Below are 20,005 nucleotides of genomic sequence, written 5' to 3'. Positions count from 1 at the left end.
GAGCTCAGCTTCAGTCCTGGGGATAGCACTCATCCTGGCTGAGCATCCTCCCGGGATCCTGGTGTCCTCCTTCCCCAAAGGATGATATTTTTGAACCCTTTGGATATAAGTCGTGCCCGAGCTATTAATTGCTGTCATATCCCAATTTTAAATGGCGTTTTCTTTTTTTGAGTAGCAGGTTTACTGTTTTTTCCTCCTTTTTACTCTCAGATGACTCTACTTTAATATTCAGTCATTTGCTGTCGCTAATCTCCAGCAGGATGGATTTTGGTGTCCCTGTGTGAAGAGCAGACTGGATCTTGTGGCTGATAGAAAATCCCTGGGACTTTAGTGCGCAGAAGCGTGTTTGACTATCAGACCACGCGGTTCACAAGTTAGTGAGGTTTCGTCATTTTAGCAACTCTGAAGGCAGTTTCTTGTCTCTCGGCATTCGGTACTAAAGGCCGAATGTTTCTAGAGGAAAAACCTTCCAACAAAACAATTTAATTTTCCTCGGTTGTATTTTGGGGACAATCTGTTGGCGACTATTTTATCCAGCGTGCCATCTCTCGGCTTATAAACCTCTTTGATGTGGCTCATTCAGGGGAAAAATGGCATTACACACTACCTCAATCACTCAGATGTCAGAGAGGATATCGTGTTTGACTAATCAGGGGAAATTTGGGAAGATTTAGTAATGCCAGGAGACATGACCCACTTTCAGATAAACGCTTTTCAGACAATAGAGATTGAGCTATATGGTGGGGGAGGGAGAAACATTCACAGCATAAAAATAATTATGATTTATAGCTTTTAGATTTTATCTTATTGTGCTGACTCTTTCCCAGGTTCCGGATGGGTTTGCTTTTCCTTTCTATGGTGCTTTTTTTTTTTAACAAAAATGCTGGCACTAACTGGATTTTAACAAATCTGTGTTATCAGAGATGACCATCCCCAGGCTGCAGATGCCCGTCACCTTTGGGATGTTCCCCCGAGCACAAGGGGTGGGTGTTGGGGCGATGTGGTCCAGCGTGATGTGGCTCTGGTCCAGCTGTTGGTGACCAGCGTTGGCTGGTTATGGGGATGGGGAACCTGGTGTGGGAGTTTGCCTTGAGCATCCCAGCTCAGAAGGGTGTCTACGCAGTGAAGTGCGTCTTAAGTACTTAAGGACAGAAGAATATTAATCCGTAAAGGCAGGTTTCTGTGTTTTCTTCACACCACAGACCTTACATGCGGTTCATCCCTATTGTTGTGTTATTGGGGGCTTCTGGCCAAAGCAGAAATTGTAGAGGTGTAGCGCTATGATGTTGCAAAACAGTGAGAAAGCCAAACCTGATGCTTAAATTTGTCATGTATAAACTTTTTCTTCAAAGACAACAAAAGAGAGCGTTCTTCAAGCAGTAGCTACATAATTTTCAGCGCTGCAAGTTCTGTCAAGCAACTTGTGGCTGTTCCTTTGTGCAGGGTTTTTTTCTTGGCAGTTGTGTAAGCTGAGCAAAACCGACTTAGTCTCCTTAAAACTTCTTATAACCCCTTATTAAAAATAGCTTTGCACTCCTTCCAGAGTATTGTCATGATGCTTCTGTCTTAATTTCATCTTGGAGCTAAAGGCTGACTGTGTCTTGCAATCTGACGTGCCGGTGTGAACGTCCAATGGGATGGAGCAATGTCAGAGCCCACCTGAAAAGGGGAAGATGCGCTTTGCTGCGGGGGCAGTGTTTGAGTGGAAAAAACTCCGCCCTGAAGATGTGCTGGAACCGCTGCTGGCTTCTGGAAGGGGGTCCAAGTTTTCAACCTTTGATTGTTATTTTTGAAGACAACCTTTTGAATGATCATTCAGCTTGTAAGTGTTTTTTTAATGCCCTATTTTTGCCTGCAGCCATGGACTTCATTGCCGTGCTGCAGGGAAAAAAACGCAAACTCAATGCTCTTGTTTTCTAAGTAGTTCCCTGATTTTTTTTCTTTTAAGAGCTATGTTATAAGCTTCAAGCATCTTTACCAAGCAGCTTAATGCTTTCCTCCAGGTTAAAATCTTGCTTCTTCTGCCTTCAAACTTTGAAGTCAGTAAACTGACAGTTTTTTTGGGTGCATCTCTGTTGGTAAACGCCGCTTTTACATGCCGTTACAGCGGTAGCTGCAAGATAGGCAGCCCTGGTTCTTGTCTAGATAAATCCATTTCCTTCACACGTGCTTCTGGGTGTTTGGTGAATTGGTCACTGGGGTATTCCTGGGGGCTCTGAACTCCAAATTACAGTTGTGCCCCATGAAATACTCGAGTGGAATTTCTGAAGCATTGCCAGCGGATGTTGAAGCCCTGACTGAAGTCATGCGTGATGCCGAGAGCTCCTGTGATCTTTGGGTGACTCAGGAGCGATGGTACCCGGTTGGACAGGAAGGTGGTCTTGCTGCTTCTGTAAGCACCAGTGGTGCTGATGCCTGTCGGCTCACTCTCACGTGCCTGGGAAGCAGCTGGAAAGTTGGGAAGAGCTAAAATATCTGGGATCTGGACAAACCTGTCTTGCAGTCAGGCTAAACTTCACTATAGCTAATTTGTCTGGGAGGGAAGAGGCCGTTTTAGAAGGACTTGACTCCATTCCTCCTGCTCACACAAAACCCGTGTCATTTAGCAAGTCAGGACAGAGCAAAATGCAGTGGCCAAAGCCTGAAAGAACCAGCCCAGTAGCTGGATGTGCTGGAGATGACTGCAGATCTGAACTATGGCTTGTAATTTGAAGGCTGGATAGCTTTTGAAACACCCCAAGGGATGGAAGAGGCCCTGACTGCATCTGCCTTACCTGCTTCAGCCTCATAAACAGCACTGACCTCTGTCTCTTACAGGTTTTGTACATAATTTATGTCTGCTTTAAAAGTTGGCTGCTGCTTTAACGCAGTTGTCCAGCACCTGTGATTCAGGCTTGGAGGTGTCTCTTGGGAGCGCATCCAAGGGATTCATGTTAGATGGCTGAGTTGGGTTGTATTAAGTATGTTTAAGGAGTTTTTATGGAAGCAGGCCAGTTAAAAATGGAGACTTGGCTTTTTTCACTCTTATTTTTCAGGCAGAGCTTAAGAAAAGCTGAAGCCACCAGAGAAGCGTGTGTAGATCTCATGCTTTGGTAACAAACCTGCAGCGAGAGAGGGGATGGGATCATCCCATAAACATTTTCTTGATTGCGCTGAATGTGGGCAGCCGAGGCAGGTGTGAAAATAGGGTAGTGGCCTTCAGCCTCTAAGCCAGCCTTGACTATTTGTGGGGGCGGAGTGACATGCGACATCTTGATGTGTCTCTTCAGGATTCAAGTGTCCCTTCAATAACCAGATGCTGCTGGCGGCGGTGTCCTGCAGCTGTACGCCAGAGCAGTGTCCTTTCTACCAGGCACGAGCCTCGCTGAGAGCTTCTCCTGTCCATGAGGATACCGTGAGCTTCCTGAACTAGAGAGCCCTGAGCTCCCCTGTATGAGGTTAGCGGTTGCTGACTTCACGTCCCTTCCAAATGCTCACAAAACTTCCCGTTTTGGGGGATTTAAACAGCTGCTGGGGATGTCTCTTGCATTTGACTTCTGTGGATTGAGCATGTAACGCTGGGGATGAATTTACTGTAGCGATAAAGCGCACATTGGGACTGATAATAACATTTAACTGCAGCAGTCTGTCTAGCTACCGGAGCAGCCCCTAGCCTTTTATATCTTGTGATGGGGAGAGATTTGTGACTTGTTTTCCTCCGTGTCAGTGCAAAATGACATGTGGGCTTTCTCCTGTGCATGCAAATCCTGACGGGAGTTCAGAAGTGTCGGAGGAGCAGGGAAATCCCAGCTCGTGAGCTTTCCCAGCCAGGACTTCTGGCTGGAAACAGGCAGTGGGGATGCTGAGGTCTGGATGTTTGTTTTCAAACGAAGCCCAGCCTTTTGTCAGTGCTTTGCTGGTAGCCGACAGAGGGGAAACCTCCTCTGAGAACAGGCTTAAAACACCCTTTAAACAGGTTGAACTGCTTTCTTATGAAAAGAGCTGTTCTGAAAACCAGTCCCTCAGGGTTTCTCACCAGGACATCAGCAGTGGCAGCTGAAATGATCTCGTTTCGTGGCTGTGCCGTGCCCATTGGCAACAGCCATGTTGTCCCCTCCTCCTGCGTTGCTGTGACCATTGGTGCTATCTTTACAGACCTTGCAAAGACTCGGGCAGCTTTGGGTTTCGACTGAGGTGGCCTCTCCAAAATGTGTTAGACTGGAGCTTAGGTCCACATTCCCGTGGCTGGAAATGCTATCAACGGAGGGACCGTGGAAATACAGGGTTTTCTGCATCACTTCCATAGGGGGATGATTGAAAGCATCAAGGAAGACCAACAGGAGGTGACCAGCAGGTCCCTCAGGCATTGGGCTGGGCTGGTTTTGCTCTGCAGGGTTGCTTGGCGTGTGGCTTTCCAGGGCGATGCAGTTAATGCTGGGGACATCCTTCAGCTTTGCATCTGGAAGTGACCCCGTTTTGCAAATACAATACCGGGAGGATGGGGGAGAGTTGGGGAAAGCAAATATTTGCATTTCTACTGTTGAGTTCATCTCACTGATGCTCCGATGGGGCCTGCTCCTCTCTCATTTGAATGTCTGCTCTCACTAAAGTATTTCTGAATGTACTGTTTGTTTACTGAAAGCAGGTCTTATCTCCACCGTACCTGGGAATAGGGAGGCTGCGCTTTGGCAGTAGCTTTAATAATGCTCTGATAAGGGCTCGCTGCTGTCCTTGCTGGGAGAGCCGGCTTATCGGGGAGCAGCAGGGCAAGGGGTGCCGTGGGAAGGAGGAAAAGTGAAGTGGTGGCAAAGACTGGTTGGTGTTTGGCAGTCTGCTTGCCTGTGGGTGGAGGAGGTGAAGAGGGTGAGCACGGTCTTAAATTTGGAAAGCACCTATTCACTGCTTATCTCAATATCCTGGGAGGAACAGAGGCAAGTATGTCACTTTCTCTGATTAAAAATGAATCTCAGTGACTGTTACATTTATCAAGTCAGTGGTCTGAGGTTATTTTGTCCCTTAAACATCCCGTACCTTGAGTTTGCTATGCCTTATTTTCATGAATTATATGCCAATAATTATGGTAACTTGAAACTTGCATCTGATGTTCTGAAACTTCTGAGCAAATAGCTGTTGGTGATGCCTTTGTGGCTCTAGGATAAAAAGGGAGTTGACCCAAGTGGAGAAGTTTGGGGTGTGATGGAAACCCACTTTCATGTGTTAGCTAAGCTTTGTGAAATTAATTCCACATTAAATACCTATTGCTTGAGTAAAGCCTTATAATTGTGCTCAAAGCACAATAATACAGGGATTATTTCTGATGTCACCTGGGAAAGCATGACTTCTGTGTGATGTAAGCGGTAGAAAAGAAGTGATCCTTGTCTCCCAGACACACCCAGCCAGGGTGGGGAAGCCTTTTCAGTTCCTCCAGGCGGTTTTTGACGTGTGTGGAGAATAACCGAAATATTCGGATCATGAATTTTGATTTAATCCCGTGGTCATGCTTGATGCTTGTTTGTAACGAACCGAACTTTCTTCTCAGTGGTTTATGAGATCATGGCATGGGATGCTTCTGCAGGCAGGAGGTGCCTGTGGTTCTGTGTCTGAAGAACTGGCTTGATTTGGGGCAATAAATTAGAAAGCGCCTTTAACTGTCCAAGTTGAAGGTTAAAATACCTCGAACCTTGGCAGTTGCAGTGTGAAGCAGCAATAAGGTCACTCTGGGAGTTTTCACTCTGCATTTCTTAAGTTCGGCTCTGTGGGTCACGTTTGGCTTGAGGATAACATTAGCATCATTTCTTTAAATTACTAATTGACTATAATTATCCAGAAATGTAGTCGTCATGCTTGGCACCTATGGAAAAGCACCGTCTGCTGGTCCCTCCAAAAAGAACCTGCATGTCACATATTTACAGGCACCAAAAATATATCACACCTTGATGGGCTCTCTCCTGAGCACCTTCCCGGTGCTGGCCATGCTGGTGATGCCAAGGCGCTGTGGTCTGGTGCCATCGTGTGCCTGTGTCCTTGGCTTTCAAAGGGGAGGTCCTGCAAAGCCGTCTCCTGTGCTGGCATTTGCTTAATGCTCCAGAGCTTGTGCAGCGTTTAGCACCAGGTATGTGGGGAAACCGAGCTTCAAAGCGCAAATTTTAGGCAGTTGAAGAAAACTACCAAGAACTTTATGGGATGAGGAGCCTTCATCCAGCAAATCACGTAATTTCTGTCCAAATTTCAGACGCGTCACGCACTTCAAGATGCTGGCGGGCACCTCACCAGCAACAGCTTAACAAGAAATGCCTGTGAATAACATAATGTTGAGGGATTTCTCTACGTTTAGTGTTGCTGTCGAGGAGGAGGTGGATGAGTGTGATCTCTTTCCTTGCAGCCTGTGGAGTTGACAGCCATGTGGCTTGCAGCGGCCTGTATTCCCGTTAGCTGCTGGGAGGGAGCTGGTGTGGATGCACCACGCTGTGAAAGGCAACGGGATTTCAAAGAATAATTGCTGTGGAACTGGAAACGAGTCCTATTAAGCAGCTATTGTCAAGGCGGGGATGCTAAAGACTTTGGAAACGGTTCCTAAAATACAAATTTGGATTCATTGCGTGCCAGCTATTAGGCAGAGAAGTCTCTGCTGATCTGCACGTGAGGTTTGAGAAGGCTGGAGAGAGGGTTTGGAGGCCATGGTGGTGGGGAGGAGCACGTCTTGCCCCCCGCGACCGCCTGCCTTCCCACCACGTTCAGGCAGCCCTGACACACTGTGCAATTTGACATTTCCCTGTACCGACGTATTGATATGGGCTTCGCAGGTTGGGTGCCTGTAAATGATGGCCAGATGTGGTGATCCAAACGGGGGTTATTTTTTTGTTTTTCACTAAGAAAGCACCTAAAAAGTACCTTTTTGAAAGTTTGCAGCAGACTGCGTTTTCCAACTTGTGGCACGACTCTTGCCATCACATGCAGTGTGGGACAGAGGAGAAGACCTGCTTCTAGCCCAAGGGGGAGATGAAAGGGCAGGCAGCTGAAAGAAAGAGCAGATATAAAGCATCTCTGCTTTTTGTAGTTCTCATCATTGTCCGAACTACAGTTTTGTAGTTCTCATCATTGTCTGAACATGCATCCATGCGTGCATGGATGTGCACGACCACTAACGCCTCTTTTGATGCCTCTGGAGGTCCCATGGCACAAACCCACACCGTGAACAGTGCCTGTCCCATGACATGCCTGTCCCCAAGCTGTCCTCCTCCTGACATGGGCCACATGGGCCAGTTTGCCCGTGGCTGAAGGTAGCAGGAACACCTCAAGTGGGAGCATGAGTTCAGGTGGCCCCATCCAGCCACTGGCCCATGGAATTTGAAGGAACTTGTGTCTCAGGGCTGAATATTTTGTCAGAAAGGGCAGAGACACTTGGTCTTCTGTGTTATGAGCTGGGAACTGTCAGCACTGTTTGCAAAAGCTTTGTTTTCACAGCAAAACGAACTGGGCTAGGATGTGATGTTTCTCCAATTTTTTTTTTTCTTGTTTTATTCGTCTACCTAGCGAAGCATGAAGTCGTTCCCTAGAGGAGAAGAAAGAAGTCGCAATGCTATGTTTAGTAGAGATGGATTTGCGTTATGGTTTTGCCCGAACTCAAGTGAGACACGCTCCGTCTCTCAGGAGCTGTCTTCATGCATTCTTAAACCACTGTAACTTCAGGGTGTATGTTCACTTGTTTTGCTGCTTTTCTAATTAATAATCCTTTTTTCCCCACAATTTGTGTGGTAGGAGTGAGTTTAACTAGTTTTGCTTGAAACAGGTTGTAGTCCTTCAGCTGCGCTGGTGGGACCAGGTGGCATCAGTTTAAGGATGAGCATAAATGCCCATCCTTCCCGAAGGGAAACGCATCCCTTGGATGGGAACTGGATTTCCCAGTCTTGGAGCAAAACCCTTTGGGCCTGAGCTGGGGGATGTGTAGTGGGATGAAAATCCCGTAGCTGGGATGTCCCTGGGATGTTGTGATGCTGCTGGTGACGATGAGAAGAGCCGGAGCTGAGCCTTGCCTGTGTTGAAACTCTGCACCTGCTGCCTGCTCAGCGCTGCCTGTGCCCAGAGGTAGCCTGTAACTGCTTGGGAGGAATAAAGAAACACTCCTGTAACACGAGGAGGGATGTTTAAATGAGTAAATACATCTCCTGGTTGGGATATAGATGTTGTCCTGTGCATTGATCCAGGAGTCACGCAACAGAGCAGCTTTGTTGCGGAGCCGGAGATAGAAGCAGCAGCACCCGGTGGCTGTGACAGCGTGCTTTTTTTTTTTTTTTAAAATTTATTTTTATTTTCTCCATCTGTTTGGGGTGTCTTGCTGTGAGGGCACTTTGGTGTTTCATGAGAGCCGTGCTTGATCTGCGTGGGAGGAGATCAATGTTGATTTCCCTCATTGAGCCCTTCCTGCAGAACACAACAGTATTTTGCTAATGGTGTCGCCTCCCAAATCTCTTCCTGCGATTCAAAATTCAGGGGTTGGTGCAGATGGTCTGTTCCTCCATCCTGCCTTATTTAAGCTTTCGTTTCCCATACATTTATTAGAGGAAATTTGATATAGGATTCGGGGGTTGGTTTTCCAGGGAGCTGCTGTGTGATATAAATAAGAGGCTGTAGGATATCAGTGCTGGAAGATATGGAAAGCTCAAATCTCAGTCTTTTAGCTGGACAGCTTGAAGTTACAAGGAAATAAGGAAAACGTAGCTGACTGCCTAGCCATACTGTACCTTCTATTTTATATATTAAAAAGGAAACCACCTTTTCTTTGAGTTTTCTCAGGGATGTGCTTTGAAACAATTTCAGCTTAGTGATTGCAAAGTTTTCTTATTGTCTTTGTCTCACTGGGGAGAAGAGACAAAATATATACATTAATGTAGAGTAATGCATCATACAAGTGGCATATCTGAGGTCTGGCATATGGATGTCCTGGGAGAAGCGGAGCTGGGTACAAATCACACTTCCAAAGACCTGGAAATTACTGTGATGAAATGAAAATGCAAGAGCAGTTCTTCCTCCCCAGAAGATGCTTTCTTTGCCCTCCCCCCCCCCATTCCGAAGCAAGTGGGGGTTTATGAATATTTGTTCACCACTTCAAATATTTTAATTAAACTTTTTTTATTCCAGCGTTGCATCTTGACAACTGGTGCCGTTCTCCAGGCGTCGAATGTCTCCTCTCAACAAACCTTATTGCTGGAAATTTTTAATTATAACCAGTAAAACACTGCTTACTTAAATCCTCGGTAATCAATTTGTTTTCCTTTAGTTGCTTAGCAATGAAAAAGATGCAAAGGTGGCCTGGGGGCCTTTCCCGCACACCCCTCTGCTTAGAAAGGGCTGAAGAAATGCCCCATAAATACAACCATGGGTCAAAAATCCCTTTGAATTCAGCGTGCGTGGAGCGACACTCCAAGAGGATTTTTAAGGCACAAATTCTGGAGAGGTGAGGGATAACTCTACAGGTTGATTAATCTAATTAACTTCTTTCTAAGACGGTTGAAAATGCAATCTGGTGGAGAGGTGACTCTGCAATTAAAGGTAGATTTTGGTGGTGCTGTTTGGGCATGGGGAGAACGGCTGAGCGCTCCAGTGACAGGGGAGGTGGTGCGTACCCTGAATTTCGGATGATGACACTCTGAATGCCACGTGTGTTACCGCAATTACAGCCCAGAAGTGGCTGCTGTTTTTGACTTTTCCAACTGAAATTCCTGGTGTCCTCGGCTGCTGAGCCTGGCTCTTCCAGGATCATTTTAATATAAAATCATTTAATGGAGGGTGATCATTGCACTGGGGAAGGAATATGCTTATGAGCTTCCCTAAAGCATCATGAGGCTATGTTATAGATAGAGAACTATGACAACACGGGGTGAAAGGCCACTTAAAACTACTTAATCAAAGCCCAGAGGCCATTTTTTGGACTGCTTTATTAATAATCAAATTTATATAGTATATATTAATAATTTTTTGGATCCAACCTATGTTTATCAAGGTGCTTAAGTGGAGTTTAGATGGGGAACGGGACTGTGAAGACAAGGTTACACCACAGCGCTGCCCAAGGTTTTGATTAATCGAGAATTAGGCGAGAGAAGGGTAATTAATGCCAATCAACAGGGATTTGCAGAAAGTAGCCTGGAAGGGTTTAACTTTTGCAATATGACAGGCTGTTGGGTAAAAGTCGTGCTATGGAGACGCTTGACCCCTGCATGGGGCTTTTAATTAAAAAAGAAAAAAAAAAACAAGTCTGTAAACCCCCAGTAACCTTTACTGGAATAAAAAACCCACAACTGTCTACATGTCTGAGTTAAAACTGTGATAGGCAGGGTCTCATCCTGATTCCCCTTAGACACTGGGTCGAGGATTTTTTTTTTTTTTTTTTCTCTTGATCCTGTGCAATGTGGTAATTTTTTAATCAATGACTTGAAGAGGTAACGAGCACCGGAGGAGCTGGGTTGGGTGGGTCGTGGCTGTGAGCACCCCATGGGTGCTGGACTCAGAGGAGATGCTTGGGAAGGGGGTGCTGAGCACCCTTCTCCAAACTGCTGCTGCCCTGATGCCCGGAGGTGCAGCAGGAGCAATTCCAGGAGGAGCTGCAAGTCAAGAGCATGATTATCTGGGTTGGCTTTAGCACCAGACATTTTGGGCTTCCTTGGGGACTCTGCAGTGATTTAGGGGGTTGGCAGAGCATCCCTCTTTCTGGCAGCATGGCAGAGACTGGATGGTGATGGTAAGTGTCTTGTAGAGCAACTGGTGAACATCTTTTAGAGCTGAGCCAGGCCTGACAGAAGAGAAATTTGGTGCTTGTTGTCATTGGGATGGTGGTATCGTACTCCTGGTGCTCGATGGGACAGGACCTGGAGAAAGGTCTCCCACCCAGCAGACCAGTGGCTGGCATCTCTTCGTGCCCTTCTAATGCTGGTGAATATTAAGTTTTGGAGGGGCTTTGCCAGGGATTGTAGCAGACTTTCCAGTGGAGCACATGCTTTGAATCCAGGCTTAGACCTCCAGAGGGGCAGCCCTGCCTTGTACCTCGTGATTTCGTCAGCCGCCTGGCTGCCAGCTCTCAACCTTCACAGCAACCCAAAGGTGAAGGGCTCCTGCGCTCAACCTGATGGGAGGCTGGAGAGACCACCGCTGTGGAAAGAGACGGGCCCTGAGACTGCAACTGCTGCCAGCTCCAATTAAACAGGCACAACTCTCCTCCCGTAACATCTTGGGCCGCCGTGAGGTGGTTCGTTAGCGGTGACGCAGGTGATAATGCACATTCCGTGCAGGTGAAGTCTTGACCTTGGCAGAGAGGTTTGGTTTTGTTATTTCTTAAAAGAGTAGAGCAGCAAAGTAAAAATACAAGAGTTGTTGCACTGCCCAGGGCAAATCCTGGTCTCTCAGCCTACGAGGGGATCGCTCCCCAGCCCAGGAGGGCCTCCTTTTCCCCCCAAATTAAGACCGAATTGTTTGTTTGCACTGTCCCAAAGAACCTGGGGCTCTACCTGGTTTTGCAGCATCTAATGACTTATTGCATGGGGGATTTTGCATTTCAGCCCGTTGCCGCAGTGAGAGCGGGGCTGTGCGTGCACCCGAGTCCTTGACGCTGAACCTGTCAGTCTTAATTAAGCCTGCAGTAATGAGCGCCGCTGAGATGCCACGGAAGAAGTGGTAGGGGAGAGGATGGGAAGACACGAGTTGGCTGTTAGTTACATGTGAGACTATTGATTAGTCCTGGAAATCATGTTTAATTAAAGTAAAGCCTTCATGGTAGAAGTTCCGGGGGTTATGCTTGGTCTTGGGGCTCACCTGCAGCCCCACTCTGTTCGGTGCCAGTTTTACTTCTGCTGTTGGTGGGATGAAGCTGCTGCAATGATGAGCTGAAGCCTTTTAAACCCCCCCTTCGTTAGAAATGCTGCTAACGAGCTGGTGGATATTCTGCTTGTCCAAGCAGCTGAGTACTACTCAGCACTGCTCAGCCGCTGTGACACTTTATGCAAATCATCATCTGAGTTAATTTGGGCAGGGGAATAAAATTCAGCAAAGAGAAATAGAGCAGATTTAGTGCTGGTGGGAGAGGTGGAGCCCATCCATCAGCGTGACAGCTCTTCGGGGGTGGGAGGAAAATATTCCCGTACTTAGGAGGCACCAGCAAAGCGTATTGCTTTGCTGGCTCAAATGCAGCATCTCCTACTGGCGCTCCGGGATGTGCGGAGATGCTCCCCCAAAACTTAGGAGCCCCACCTTGCCAGGGGCACGGCCTGGGTGTGTATTTGTGTGCTTTCCCTGGGTCCGTCTCCACGCTGATAGCGCGAGGAGGATGGGGAGTATGAGGCACGGCGTAGATTACGCTCATCTGCTTTGGCTCGGCTGTTTGGGTTTGTGTGTGTTTTATCAGCTCTGGGAAACGCATAAATTGCTCGTTCTCATGTTGAGTAATTAGAGATGCTTCTGCAGTGTGCCACTGTCTTTTCTTTGTGTTTAACACTCTCAGCAAGTTTACATTTGCATTCTGTAGCTCAAAAGAATGTTTCTTGTGGCTTTCTTTTTTTTAAACAAGTAAAACAGAATAGTTTGGCGGTTTTTTTTTTTGCCCTACCCCTTTAGTGTGATGTCGGGGTAGTGCATGTCCCTTGCTGTGTGATGAAATGTTGATTTCCCAGTCATGACCTCTCTTTTCAGCTCTTTTGGGTTTTTACGGTGAGGAAGAAGTGGGTCTTTTCTTATTAGAGGTGCTTGCTGCAGGTGGATGCCCGCTGGCTGTGCTGGGGATGCTCTGCTCATGCTGGGCTTGTGCAGGGGATGCTGGGCATCCCAACATCAGGTACCGGCGCTGCAGAAATTGGGCAGTGGAGGGATGTGCAGCACCAGAGCATCCCTGCCCGCTCTGTACCAAGCAGTGAAACCCTCTGGCATCCCCTCCTGACCCTTGTGAGGGTTTGCCGGCCACTGGTACCCGGCAGCAAACAGAGAAGCCAGCCTGGGGTGAGATGCAGAGGTCAGTGGGTCCCGGTGTCACGGCACAGCTTGGGGAGCTCTGACCTAAATATGGGCTTTGCCTGTCTGTCGGGCAGGGGAGAAATCACTCCCGGGATGAAAATCTCATTTGGAGGTTGGGAAAAGGGGGGATTATACTTTGCCATCTGCCCTGATGTTCAATACTGTAAATAGTAATTAAAAAGTTAATGATCCACAAGTCCCTGAACAGGGAGGTTTTTGCCCTGCTGCCGAAGCACCTCGCCTGTGCTTTGCCGTGTCTCTGCTGAAGCAGTTTTTTCTCCTGAGTCACTGCCAAGTGGGGCAGAAGGGATTTTTAAGGCTGCAGGAGCCCAGGAAAGCCCTGGAGCCTGTGCCTTTCCGTGTCCTCCTGCTGATAGCACCCATCGAGCGGCTCTTCCCAGCACCGAGATGCGCAGTGGTTTGCACAAGCACATTTAGCGCAGCTAAATAACTCCGTAAATAACCACATGTTAATCATGGGGATGTGGGATCCTACTGTGACAGGAGTAATGCCAGGGGATGGGCAAAAATACAGGGGGTGACCCCAGTTCAGCCCAGCACAAACTAATGACGAGAAGTTAATTTGCTTTAGTGCAGAACTGGAGGGGGATGCTGTCAGCATCCATGCACAGTGGCTGCAAGGAAAGTCCTCTGTTGGTTTTGTGTTTTCCTGCAAGAGCCTCTTTAAATTATCTCAGTGGAGTTATCTTTAAATAGTGGTTTAAAAAAAAAAAAAATTAGGGAAAAGAAAAATGGCATCCAAACCCTGAATTGTGCTGTATGGTATGACCCATTTTAATTTAAGGTAGAGTTTGTGTTTTTGTTCTTTTTGCTTGGGAAAAGCAAAGTTTGGGAAGACAACCCTTCAGCTCTCACAAGCCATCTATTACTAAAATTAAAGTTATTGGACTGTTTCAAAGTAAACTGCTCAACCGTTCACATGCTGTATATACACATGTAAATATTCGTGGGGAAGCCAGGGCTGAAGATCATGCTGTTTCCTCTTTCATGTGTGTGTTTTGTTCTCTTCAAGAGCATTCAGTAATAGTGGATCACGTTATTTCTTTGAACAATGTAGAATGAGGTTGGCAATAAGCCCACTGCAAAGGGGGAAAAGCAGAAGTGTACTTTACGAAGAAAAATGTACAGATATTTGTCCCAATCTCCACCTCATTCTTAGTTGACGTGTGTTCACCTTTGATTTTTTTTCGAAGGTGTGCATCACTGTCTCTGGTTTCTACTAAAGTCCTTTCATAAGTTTTTCTTAACCAGTATGGAAAAACCGTGGTCGTGAGATAGTATATCTTAATCTTCGTTACCGAATTCCTAATTGCGAGGCGGTCGGTGCTGTTGTATCGCCGCTATTGTGGGTTTTCTGCTGTACCTTCCCTCTGGTCGCACTCCTGTTGGAAGGATGCCCCTGGAAAAGTGCCCTTTATCCAGGAGCAATGAAAACTTCCCAGGCTCGGCTCTGAGTATTGCCATTCCTGAAATAACTCAGGGGATTAAAAAACAATAATAATAAAGATGGATTTGCTGACTTCCAGCTTGCCACAAAGACTGTTGCAACCATCAAACAGCCCAGACTAAACTCAGATAGCTAATTTTTAAGCTTTTTTTTTTTTTTCATTTAATGGAAAATTATAGTGTTTTCTTTATTTAATGGAAGTTTATACTCTGTCCAGGCTGTTGGTTTTAACTCTTTCCGTGCAGACTAGCATTCCTTCCTGCAGTCCTGGAGCATCCACCGAGCACATCTCCTGGAGTTTGCTGGGAATGCCTTTCGCCAGCACCGAGGGCTTTCAAAAGCACCTGCCTCTTCTAATTTCACGTTTGTTTTCATCTGCATCTGCAGCGGCAGCCTGCTGAAATCTAAATCAAATCAGGAGGTGGAGATTGAATTTATTAAGCTTCTGCTTAATCTGGGTGGAATAATGCAAGAGGCTCTGAGAGCAATGAATCACTTTGGTTTTATTGAGGAAAAAACGAGATTTTTTTATTTTATTTTTTTCTTGAGATGTGAGCACGTGGAGCTATTTCTGATTAATGCTAACACCTCATTCAAAGGTGTTGTCAAGGATTAAATAAACGCTTTTCTTTCTGCCCTCCCCGTTGGCGACACTGGTGTGTTGGCAGTTTAGGTGATTTGCCCAGGGTTGTGTCTCCCAAGCCTGAAGTCAGGCTAATCCTCTGGTCCCAGTGCTTTGAGACAGACCCGCCTGCCCTTTCCTTTCATAACAAGGTTTTCTGAAAGATCAAGAGGCCGTTAAAGCTAACGAAGCCAGGACATGGCATAGCAAGTGTAATAATTACGCTAGAGCTGAGATCATGGAAGTAGAGGTTCGCAGAGATGCTCTCCTCCTGCCTGGGTGGGTACCTGCCTGGGCACGTGGTTTTGACGACCCGGTGGCTCTCATCTATATGGATTTAATTGGCAAACGTACGGCGTGTGAAGCCGCTTTGGAGGGGGCGGGTTGCAGAAGTCGCAGGCGGGCGATGTGAGCGTGGGTCTCCAGCGTGCCCCCACCGTGGGCTGCCTCTAAGCCTGGGTAGGTTTTAATTAAAGCTCGCCTTGTAAAGATCTAAGAATGATAAAGTGCTTTTATTTCAGCGGTTTGACATACTTGGGATTTATGGGCGAAAGGGAACGGTTGGATGCAGGTTTGCGTAGCAGCCTGCCCTGCCTGGAGGGCTTTGCATCTCTGCTGGAGAGCAGCAAGGAGGGGAGGACGGTGAAAATGCTTAACAAAAAAAAAAAAAAGTGGTCTACTTTTTGGATGTGTGTGTGCCTGCACGCACGAGAGGACAGCATTATAGATGCTTGGGGAAATACATTCATAACAGCCTATTCTGCCTACCAGCTCGCAGCTGTTTAGCAGGATGGGGAGTGCTTGTGCTGGAGCAGCGATCGCATTTGGGATCTCCCAGCCGGGGAATGAGTTACCTCCAGGGCTCCTGAGACCTTGCAGACACCCGTGTCTTATTGCCTTCTGTACCGCACGATCCCTTGCACATGTGTGTATACAAAGAAGTCTTGGAGAATCAGTTTTATTACTAAAATTCCGTAGTTTTGTGGTTGGGATGGCTGATGGGATGTGAAGTCTTTCACCGTGGGGTTGTAAGTCCATCCCTGGGTGGTGGATGCTGAGAGCTGCTATGTTCTGCCAGTGATTCCTACATCTCACCCGGCTGTTGGATGGCTCCTGGCCATGGTCAGCGATGAATTGCCAAGAGGAGTCAATGTGACCTCTTACTGCTGCTGGAGGTGGACCCAGATTTCATCCAGCTGGTGGTTGTGCATGCTTTGGTGGGTTTTTGGGCTGCTTTGTGGTCAGCGTGCCCCTCTCTGCATCCGTCTGTCCAGGCAGGTCCATGGCTCAGCCCAGCCCCATGTGCAGGTGGAGAATTTGCGGGACTCCAGCCAAGACCAGCAACGTTTTGTTTCTGAGGCTGCCTTGAGCCGGGTACATCCTGATCCCCAGCTATTCTGGGCATTTCTGGAGTGTGTTTGATCTTGCTTCTGCCAGGAGGGAGCTGGCACTGGATGAAACCACGGCGATGGGGATGAAAAGGCAGGCAAAGCGCTTTGCAGGAGGGGTGAGAGCTGCAGCAATGGTCCATAAAGCCCTTCCCATAGTGGCGGAGCCTGGAGAAACTGGGGCAAGGAGCAGCGGGTGAGGAAAGCTGAGTGATGCATTGCCAGCTCTTGTTTCGTGGCCCAACCAAAGACGGGGCTCCTGGTTGTGTCGCAGGGACGGTATATCTCTTGCACTGAGATGGAGGGGGACAGGGGAGATTGGGGTGGGGTTCCGGAACAAGCCCCTTCCCCATGGCAACCTCCCTTCCTTGTGGCAGGGAAAGCACAGAAGGCTTGTGGTGCGCTAGAGGTGGTGTGCTGAGAAAAGTCTATTTATTTATTTTATTTTTTTTTTCCCCCCTCCTTGATAAAACTGCTGTTCTGGCAATATATTTGTTTAGCTCCATTAACATCCAAGGGTTCCCGCTGCTGTAGCTGTTGAACAACTCTAAAAATAATTACGCACAATACATATAAAAATCTATTGCTCTTCAGCTGCAGAGCAGACTGTTAGACAGCTGCTGCCGCTTTAACTCTTGGGTTGCTCCAAGCGTTATTTGGCCATTGCGTGCCGAGGGTTTGGTTTAAAGATGAAGGACAAAGCTATCTTTAGTGCTGCGGTGCTGGTGTCGCATGGATTTGCTCTGGTTTCCCCCAACACCTTGTATTTTGTGTAAGAATAAATTTATATAGATAATAGTTCAATCAACAGGAAGAGTTGGTGGGAGAAGCATGTCCCCAAAATGCCGATGAATCAGTGATGGTTGAAGGGTTCCTGTTGACTTTGTGTTGGTTGGCTGAGTCCGGCATCAGGTTGGCTTTATGGGACTGTTCCCAGCAAAAAAAAAAGCCTGACTCAAGGTGACCCCTTGCAAGGATGGAGCAATTTTGGATTCCTTGTCCTTAGGACCGTACTCTGGCATCTCCATGAGCAGGGAAACTGGTATCTGCTCTGGCAAAAAGAGAGGTGGATGTAGAGGGTGAGGGAAACCCATGCATGGAGGTTGCGGTGTTACTGCTGAGTCCGCCATGCGTTTGTCCCAACTCCTGAGAGCAAGGACTGGAGGTGTCGGCACAGCAACAGTTAGTTGCTCGGCACGAGGGCGTGCTTTTACGCAGCCTGGGCAGAGTATTTCTCTCTACATCATAAAAGCAAATTAAATCTCATTAGCAGGAGGTGTTGCAGCTCTGAATAAGGCCATAATCTCGTTACGCGTGAGCGGTGCTGCTCGCTCTTGGATTTTGTCCCTTCATGGACACTTTGGCTGGGCTGTACGTGTCCACCTTTGGGGTTTCCTCTTGGAGGCCTGAACTTTGGAGAGACTAAAAAGGTTTAATGTTGCATCTAAGGATTTCTCTGGAGCCTTGAAGCCTTGTTAGCAGGTTTACCTCCAACTGAAGAAGTTGGCTTTGGTGTCTTCTACTGCCTGCTTAGCTCCATGGTGGTGGGTTTGGGTTGGGGCTTGCTCTGAGGGGGGCAACCCATCGTTGTTTTGTGCAAAAGAAATATACTTTGGTGTACGGTCTGCTGGGGGGAAATTGCGTTATTTCATAAAAGCTTCTAGAAGGCTAGTGTTTTGGGGTTGTGGTTTTTTTTTTTTTTTTTTCCAGGGAAATTAAATTTCACATTTACCTTGAGTCTGTATCCCGCTTCGTTAGATTGGGAACAAGGCAGTGTACACCTCGTCCAGGAGAAGCCTGATTGAAAGTCTGATTGAAAATCAGACTTCTGGTCTATAATTTACCCAAAACCTAAAATTAGAATATTTTTTTTGTGACTGAAATAAATGGTTTAGCTGCACTGACTTTACAATGAGTGTGGGATTGTATCCATGGTGAATTAATTTATTTATGATTTAATTTCCTGAGGTTTCCTTGTGTTTAAGCTTTTTCTTTCTTTCTTTTCTCCTCTCTCCAGTACACCAGGGTTTGGATTCCTGACCCTGATGAAGTTTGGAGATCGGCTGAAATTATCAAGGATTACAAAGAGGGAGATAAAAGCCTCCATCTGAAACTTGAAGATGAAACTGTAAGCTTTTGAACGTCGTTATTCTTTTCAGTAATTTAAAGCTTCGAATTAATGTGTGAAAAAGCCTGAGCCATCTCATATTTTTTTTAGGAAGTATTTTAAAATGTGTTTCATGGCCTTAACACTTCCCGCTTTTCCCTGCCCGCTCCCTCCCCAGATACTTGTGCTAAAGTAGGTTGCGAGAAAGCCCTTGACCTCTCTCATCTCTTTTCATCCCCTGGCAAAGTTGCCATAGTCTGTGATATCAGAATGGGTTTTGTTATTTATTTTTTCTATAGCAGCGGTATGTTAGAAATACCAGTTTATGCTTTTTGTTGCTGAACAAATTGGAAAGAGCGTGGCTGGTGGCATCTACTCAAACTCGCGTACCGATGGAAAAATCACATAGGGTGCAGAAGTGACTGCTCTGCAACAGTTTTCTCCATGCCTTAGTTTTTCAGTATAATCTTACGTAAAACCCTTTTTTTTTTTTTCCTCCATTTTTTTTAACATAAAAAAAGCTCTAAAAGACAGAAATGAGGAACTCATTGAAATGGAGATGTTTTTTAGCAAGTGCTGCTTTCAAATGCACAAACAGCCCAGGCTCACGGCGTGTGTGCAGCTGGTGATAAATCATTCCCAAAGCAGGACGGGGGAAGAGCAGCTGCTTTCTGTCCCGCACAAAAAGCTCATGGGGTGGGATGTCAGGCAACAGCGGGGGACTGCAGATGAATTTATCCGTGGCATTTGCATCAGCTGCAAAATTTGGGTGGTTTATGGGAAGGGAGCAGCCATGCTACGTGCCTGCCACGAGATGCATTTCCCACATGGGGTGTAGCAGGAAGAATAAATATACTTTTTGTGAAGAATTCCACCTAAATGAGCTTTCTTCACGGATCAGACGGGCTTTCCTTAATTGTTAATAGAGGCCACTTACTCCAAATTGAAAATACTCCGAAGAGGGCGAGTAATTCATGTCCCCTGCCAGCTGACCATTTCCATACTGCGGGGATTATTTTCATCCTGTTACTTAATGGGAAGATGGAGAACAGGAATGAGACGCGCTTGGTTAGGCTGTTCGTCAAAACAATTCTTCTTCCAGAGCAAGTGCAGGCCGTTTGCAGTGTGTGAATGTGCCAGGTTTGCGAAGAAAGTCATTCACGTTGAAATCTGCACCCAGTGCATGATGCTTTTGTCTCTTCTCGGATCAGCCCTGGTTGCACTTGTTGTCCTCCCCAATTTGCTCTTTCGGCGTAGGACAGCTTTCTGAGGAGGGTAAAGGATGGATGGTGCTCCTCTTGAAGATGCTTTTTTCCCTTCCCTGGTGATAAATCTGGATGAGGAGACACACAGATGCCACCTCACTGTCCCTTGGAAGCACCAGGCATGTTCTTGTAGGACCATGAGTCGCTGCCCCTTGCATCTTGGTGGGCTTCCTGCCCAGTAGC

The 20,005-nt window shown here is 46.9% G+C and overlaps 1 protein-coding gene across 4 annotated transcripts in view; it reads left to right on the top strand.

The window, feature by feature from the left end:
- MYO5B (myosin VB) overlaps nt 1-20,005 on the top strand; it is a 159,354-nt gene that overhangs the window by 10,766 nt on the left and 128,583 nt on the right. For all 4 annotated transcript variants that reach the window (XM_063319465.1, XM_063319464.1, XM_063319468.1 and 1 more), the window contains exon 2: nt 18,468-18,578. In XM_063319465.1, the coding sequence (XP_063175535.1) occupies nt 18,468-18,578 (111 nt within the window). The remainder of the gene's footprint in view (nt 1-18,467; nt 18,579-20,005) is intronic.

The sequence above is a fragment of the Chroicocephalus ridibundus genome, chromosome Z (genome assembly GCF_963924245.1).
Source record: "Chroicocephalus ridibundus chromosome Z, bChrRid1.1, whole genome shotgun sequence".
NCBI lineage: Eukaryota > Metazoa > Chordata > Aves > Charadriiformes > Laridae > Chroicocephalus > Chroicocephalus ridibundus.
The sequence above is the reverse complement of the archived record's forward strand: the minus strand, read 5'-3'. Positions and strand labels throughout refer to the sequence as shown.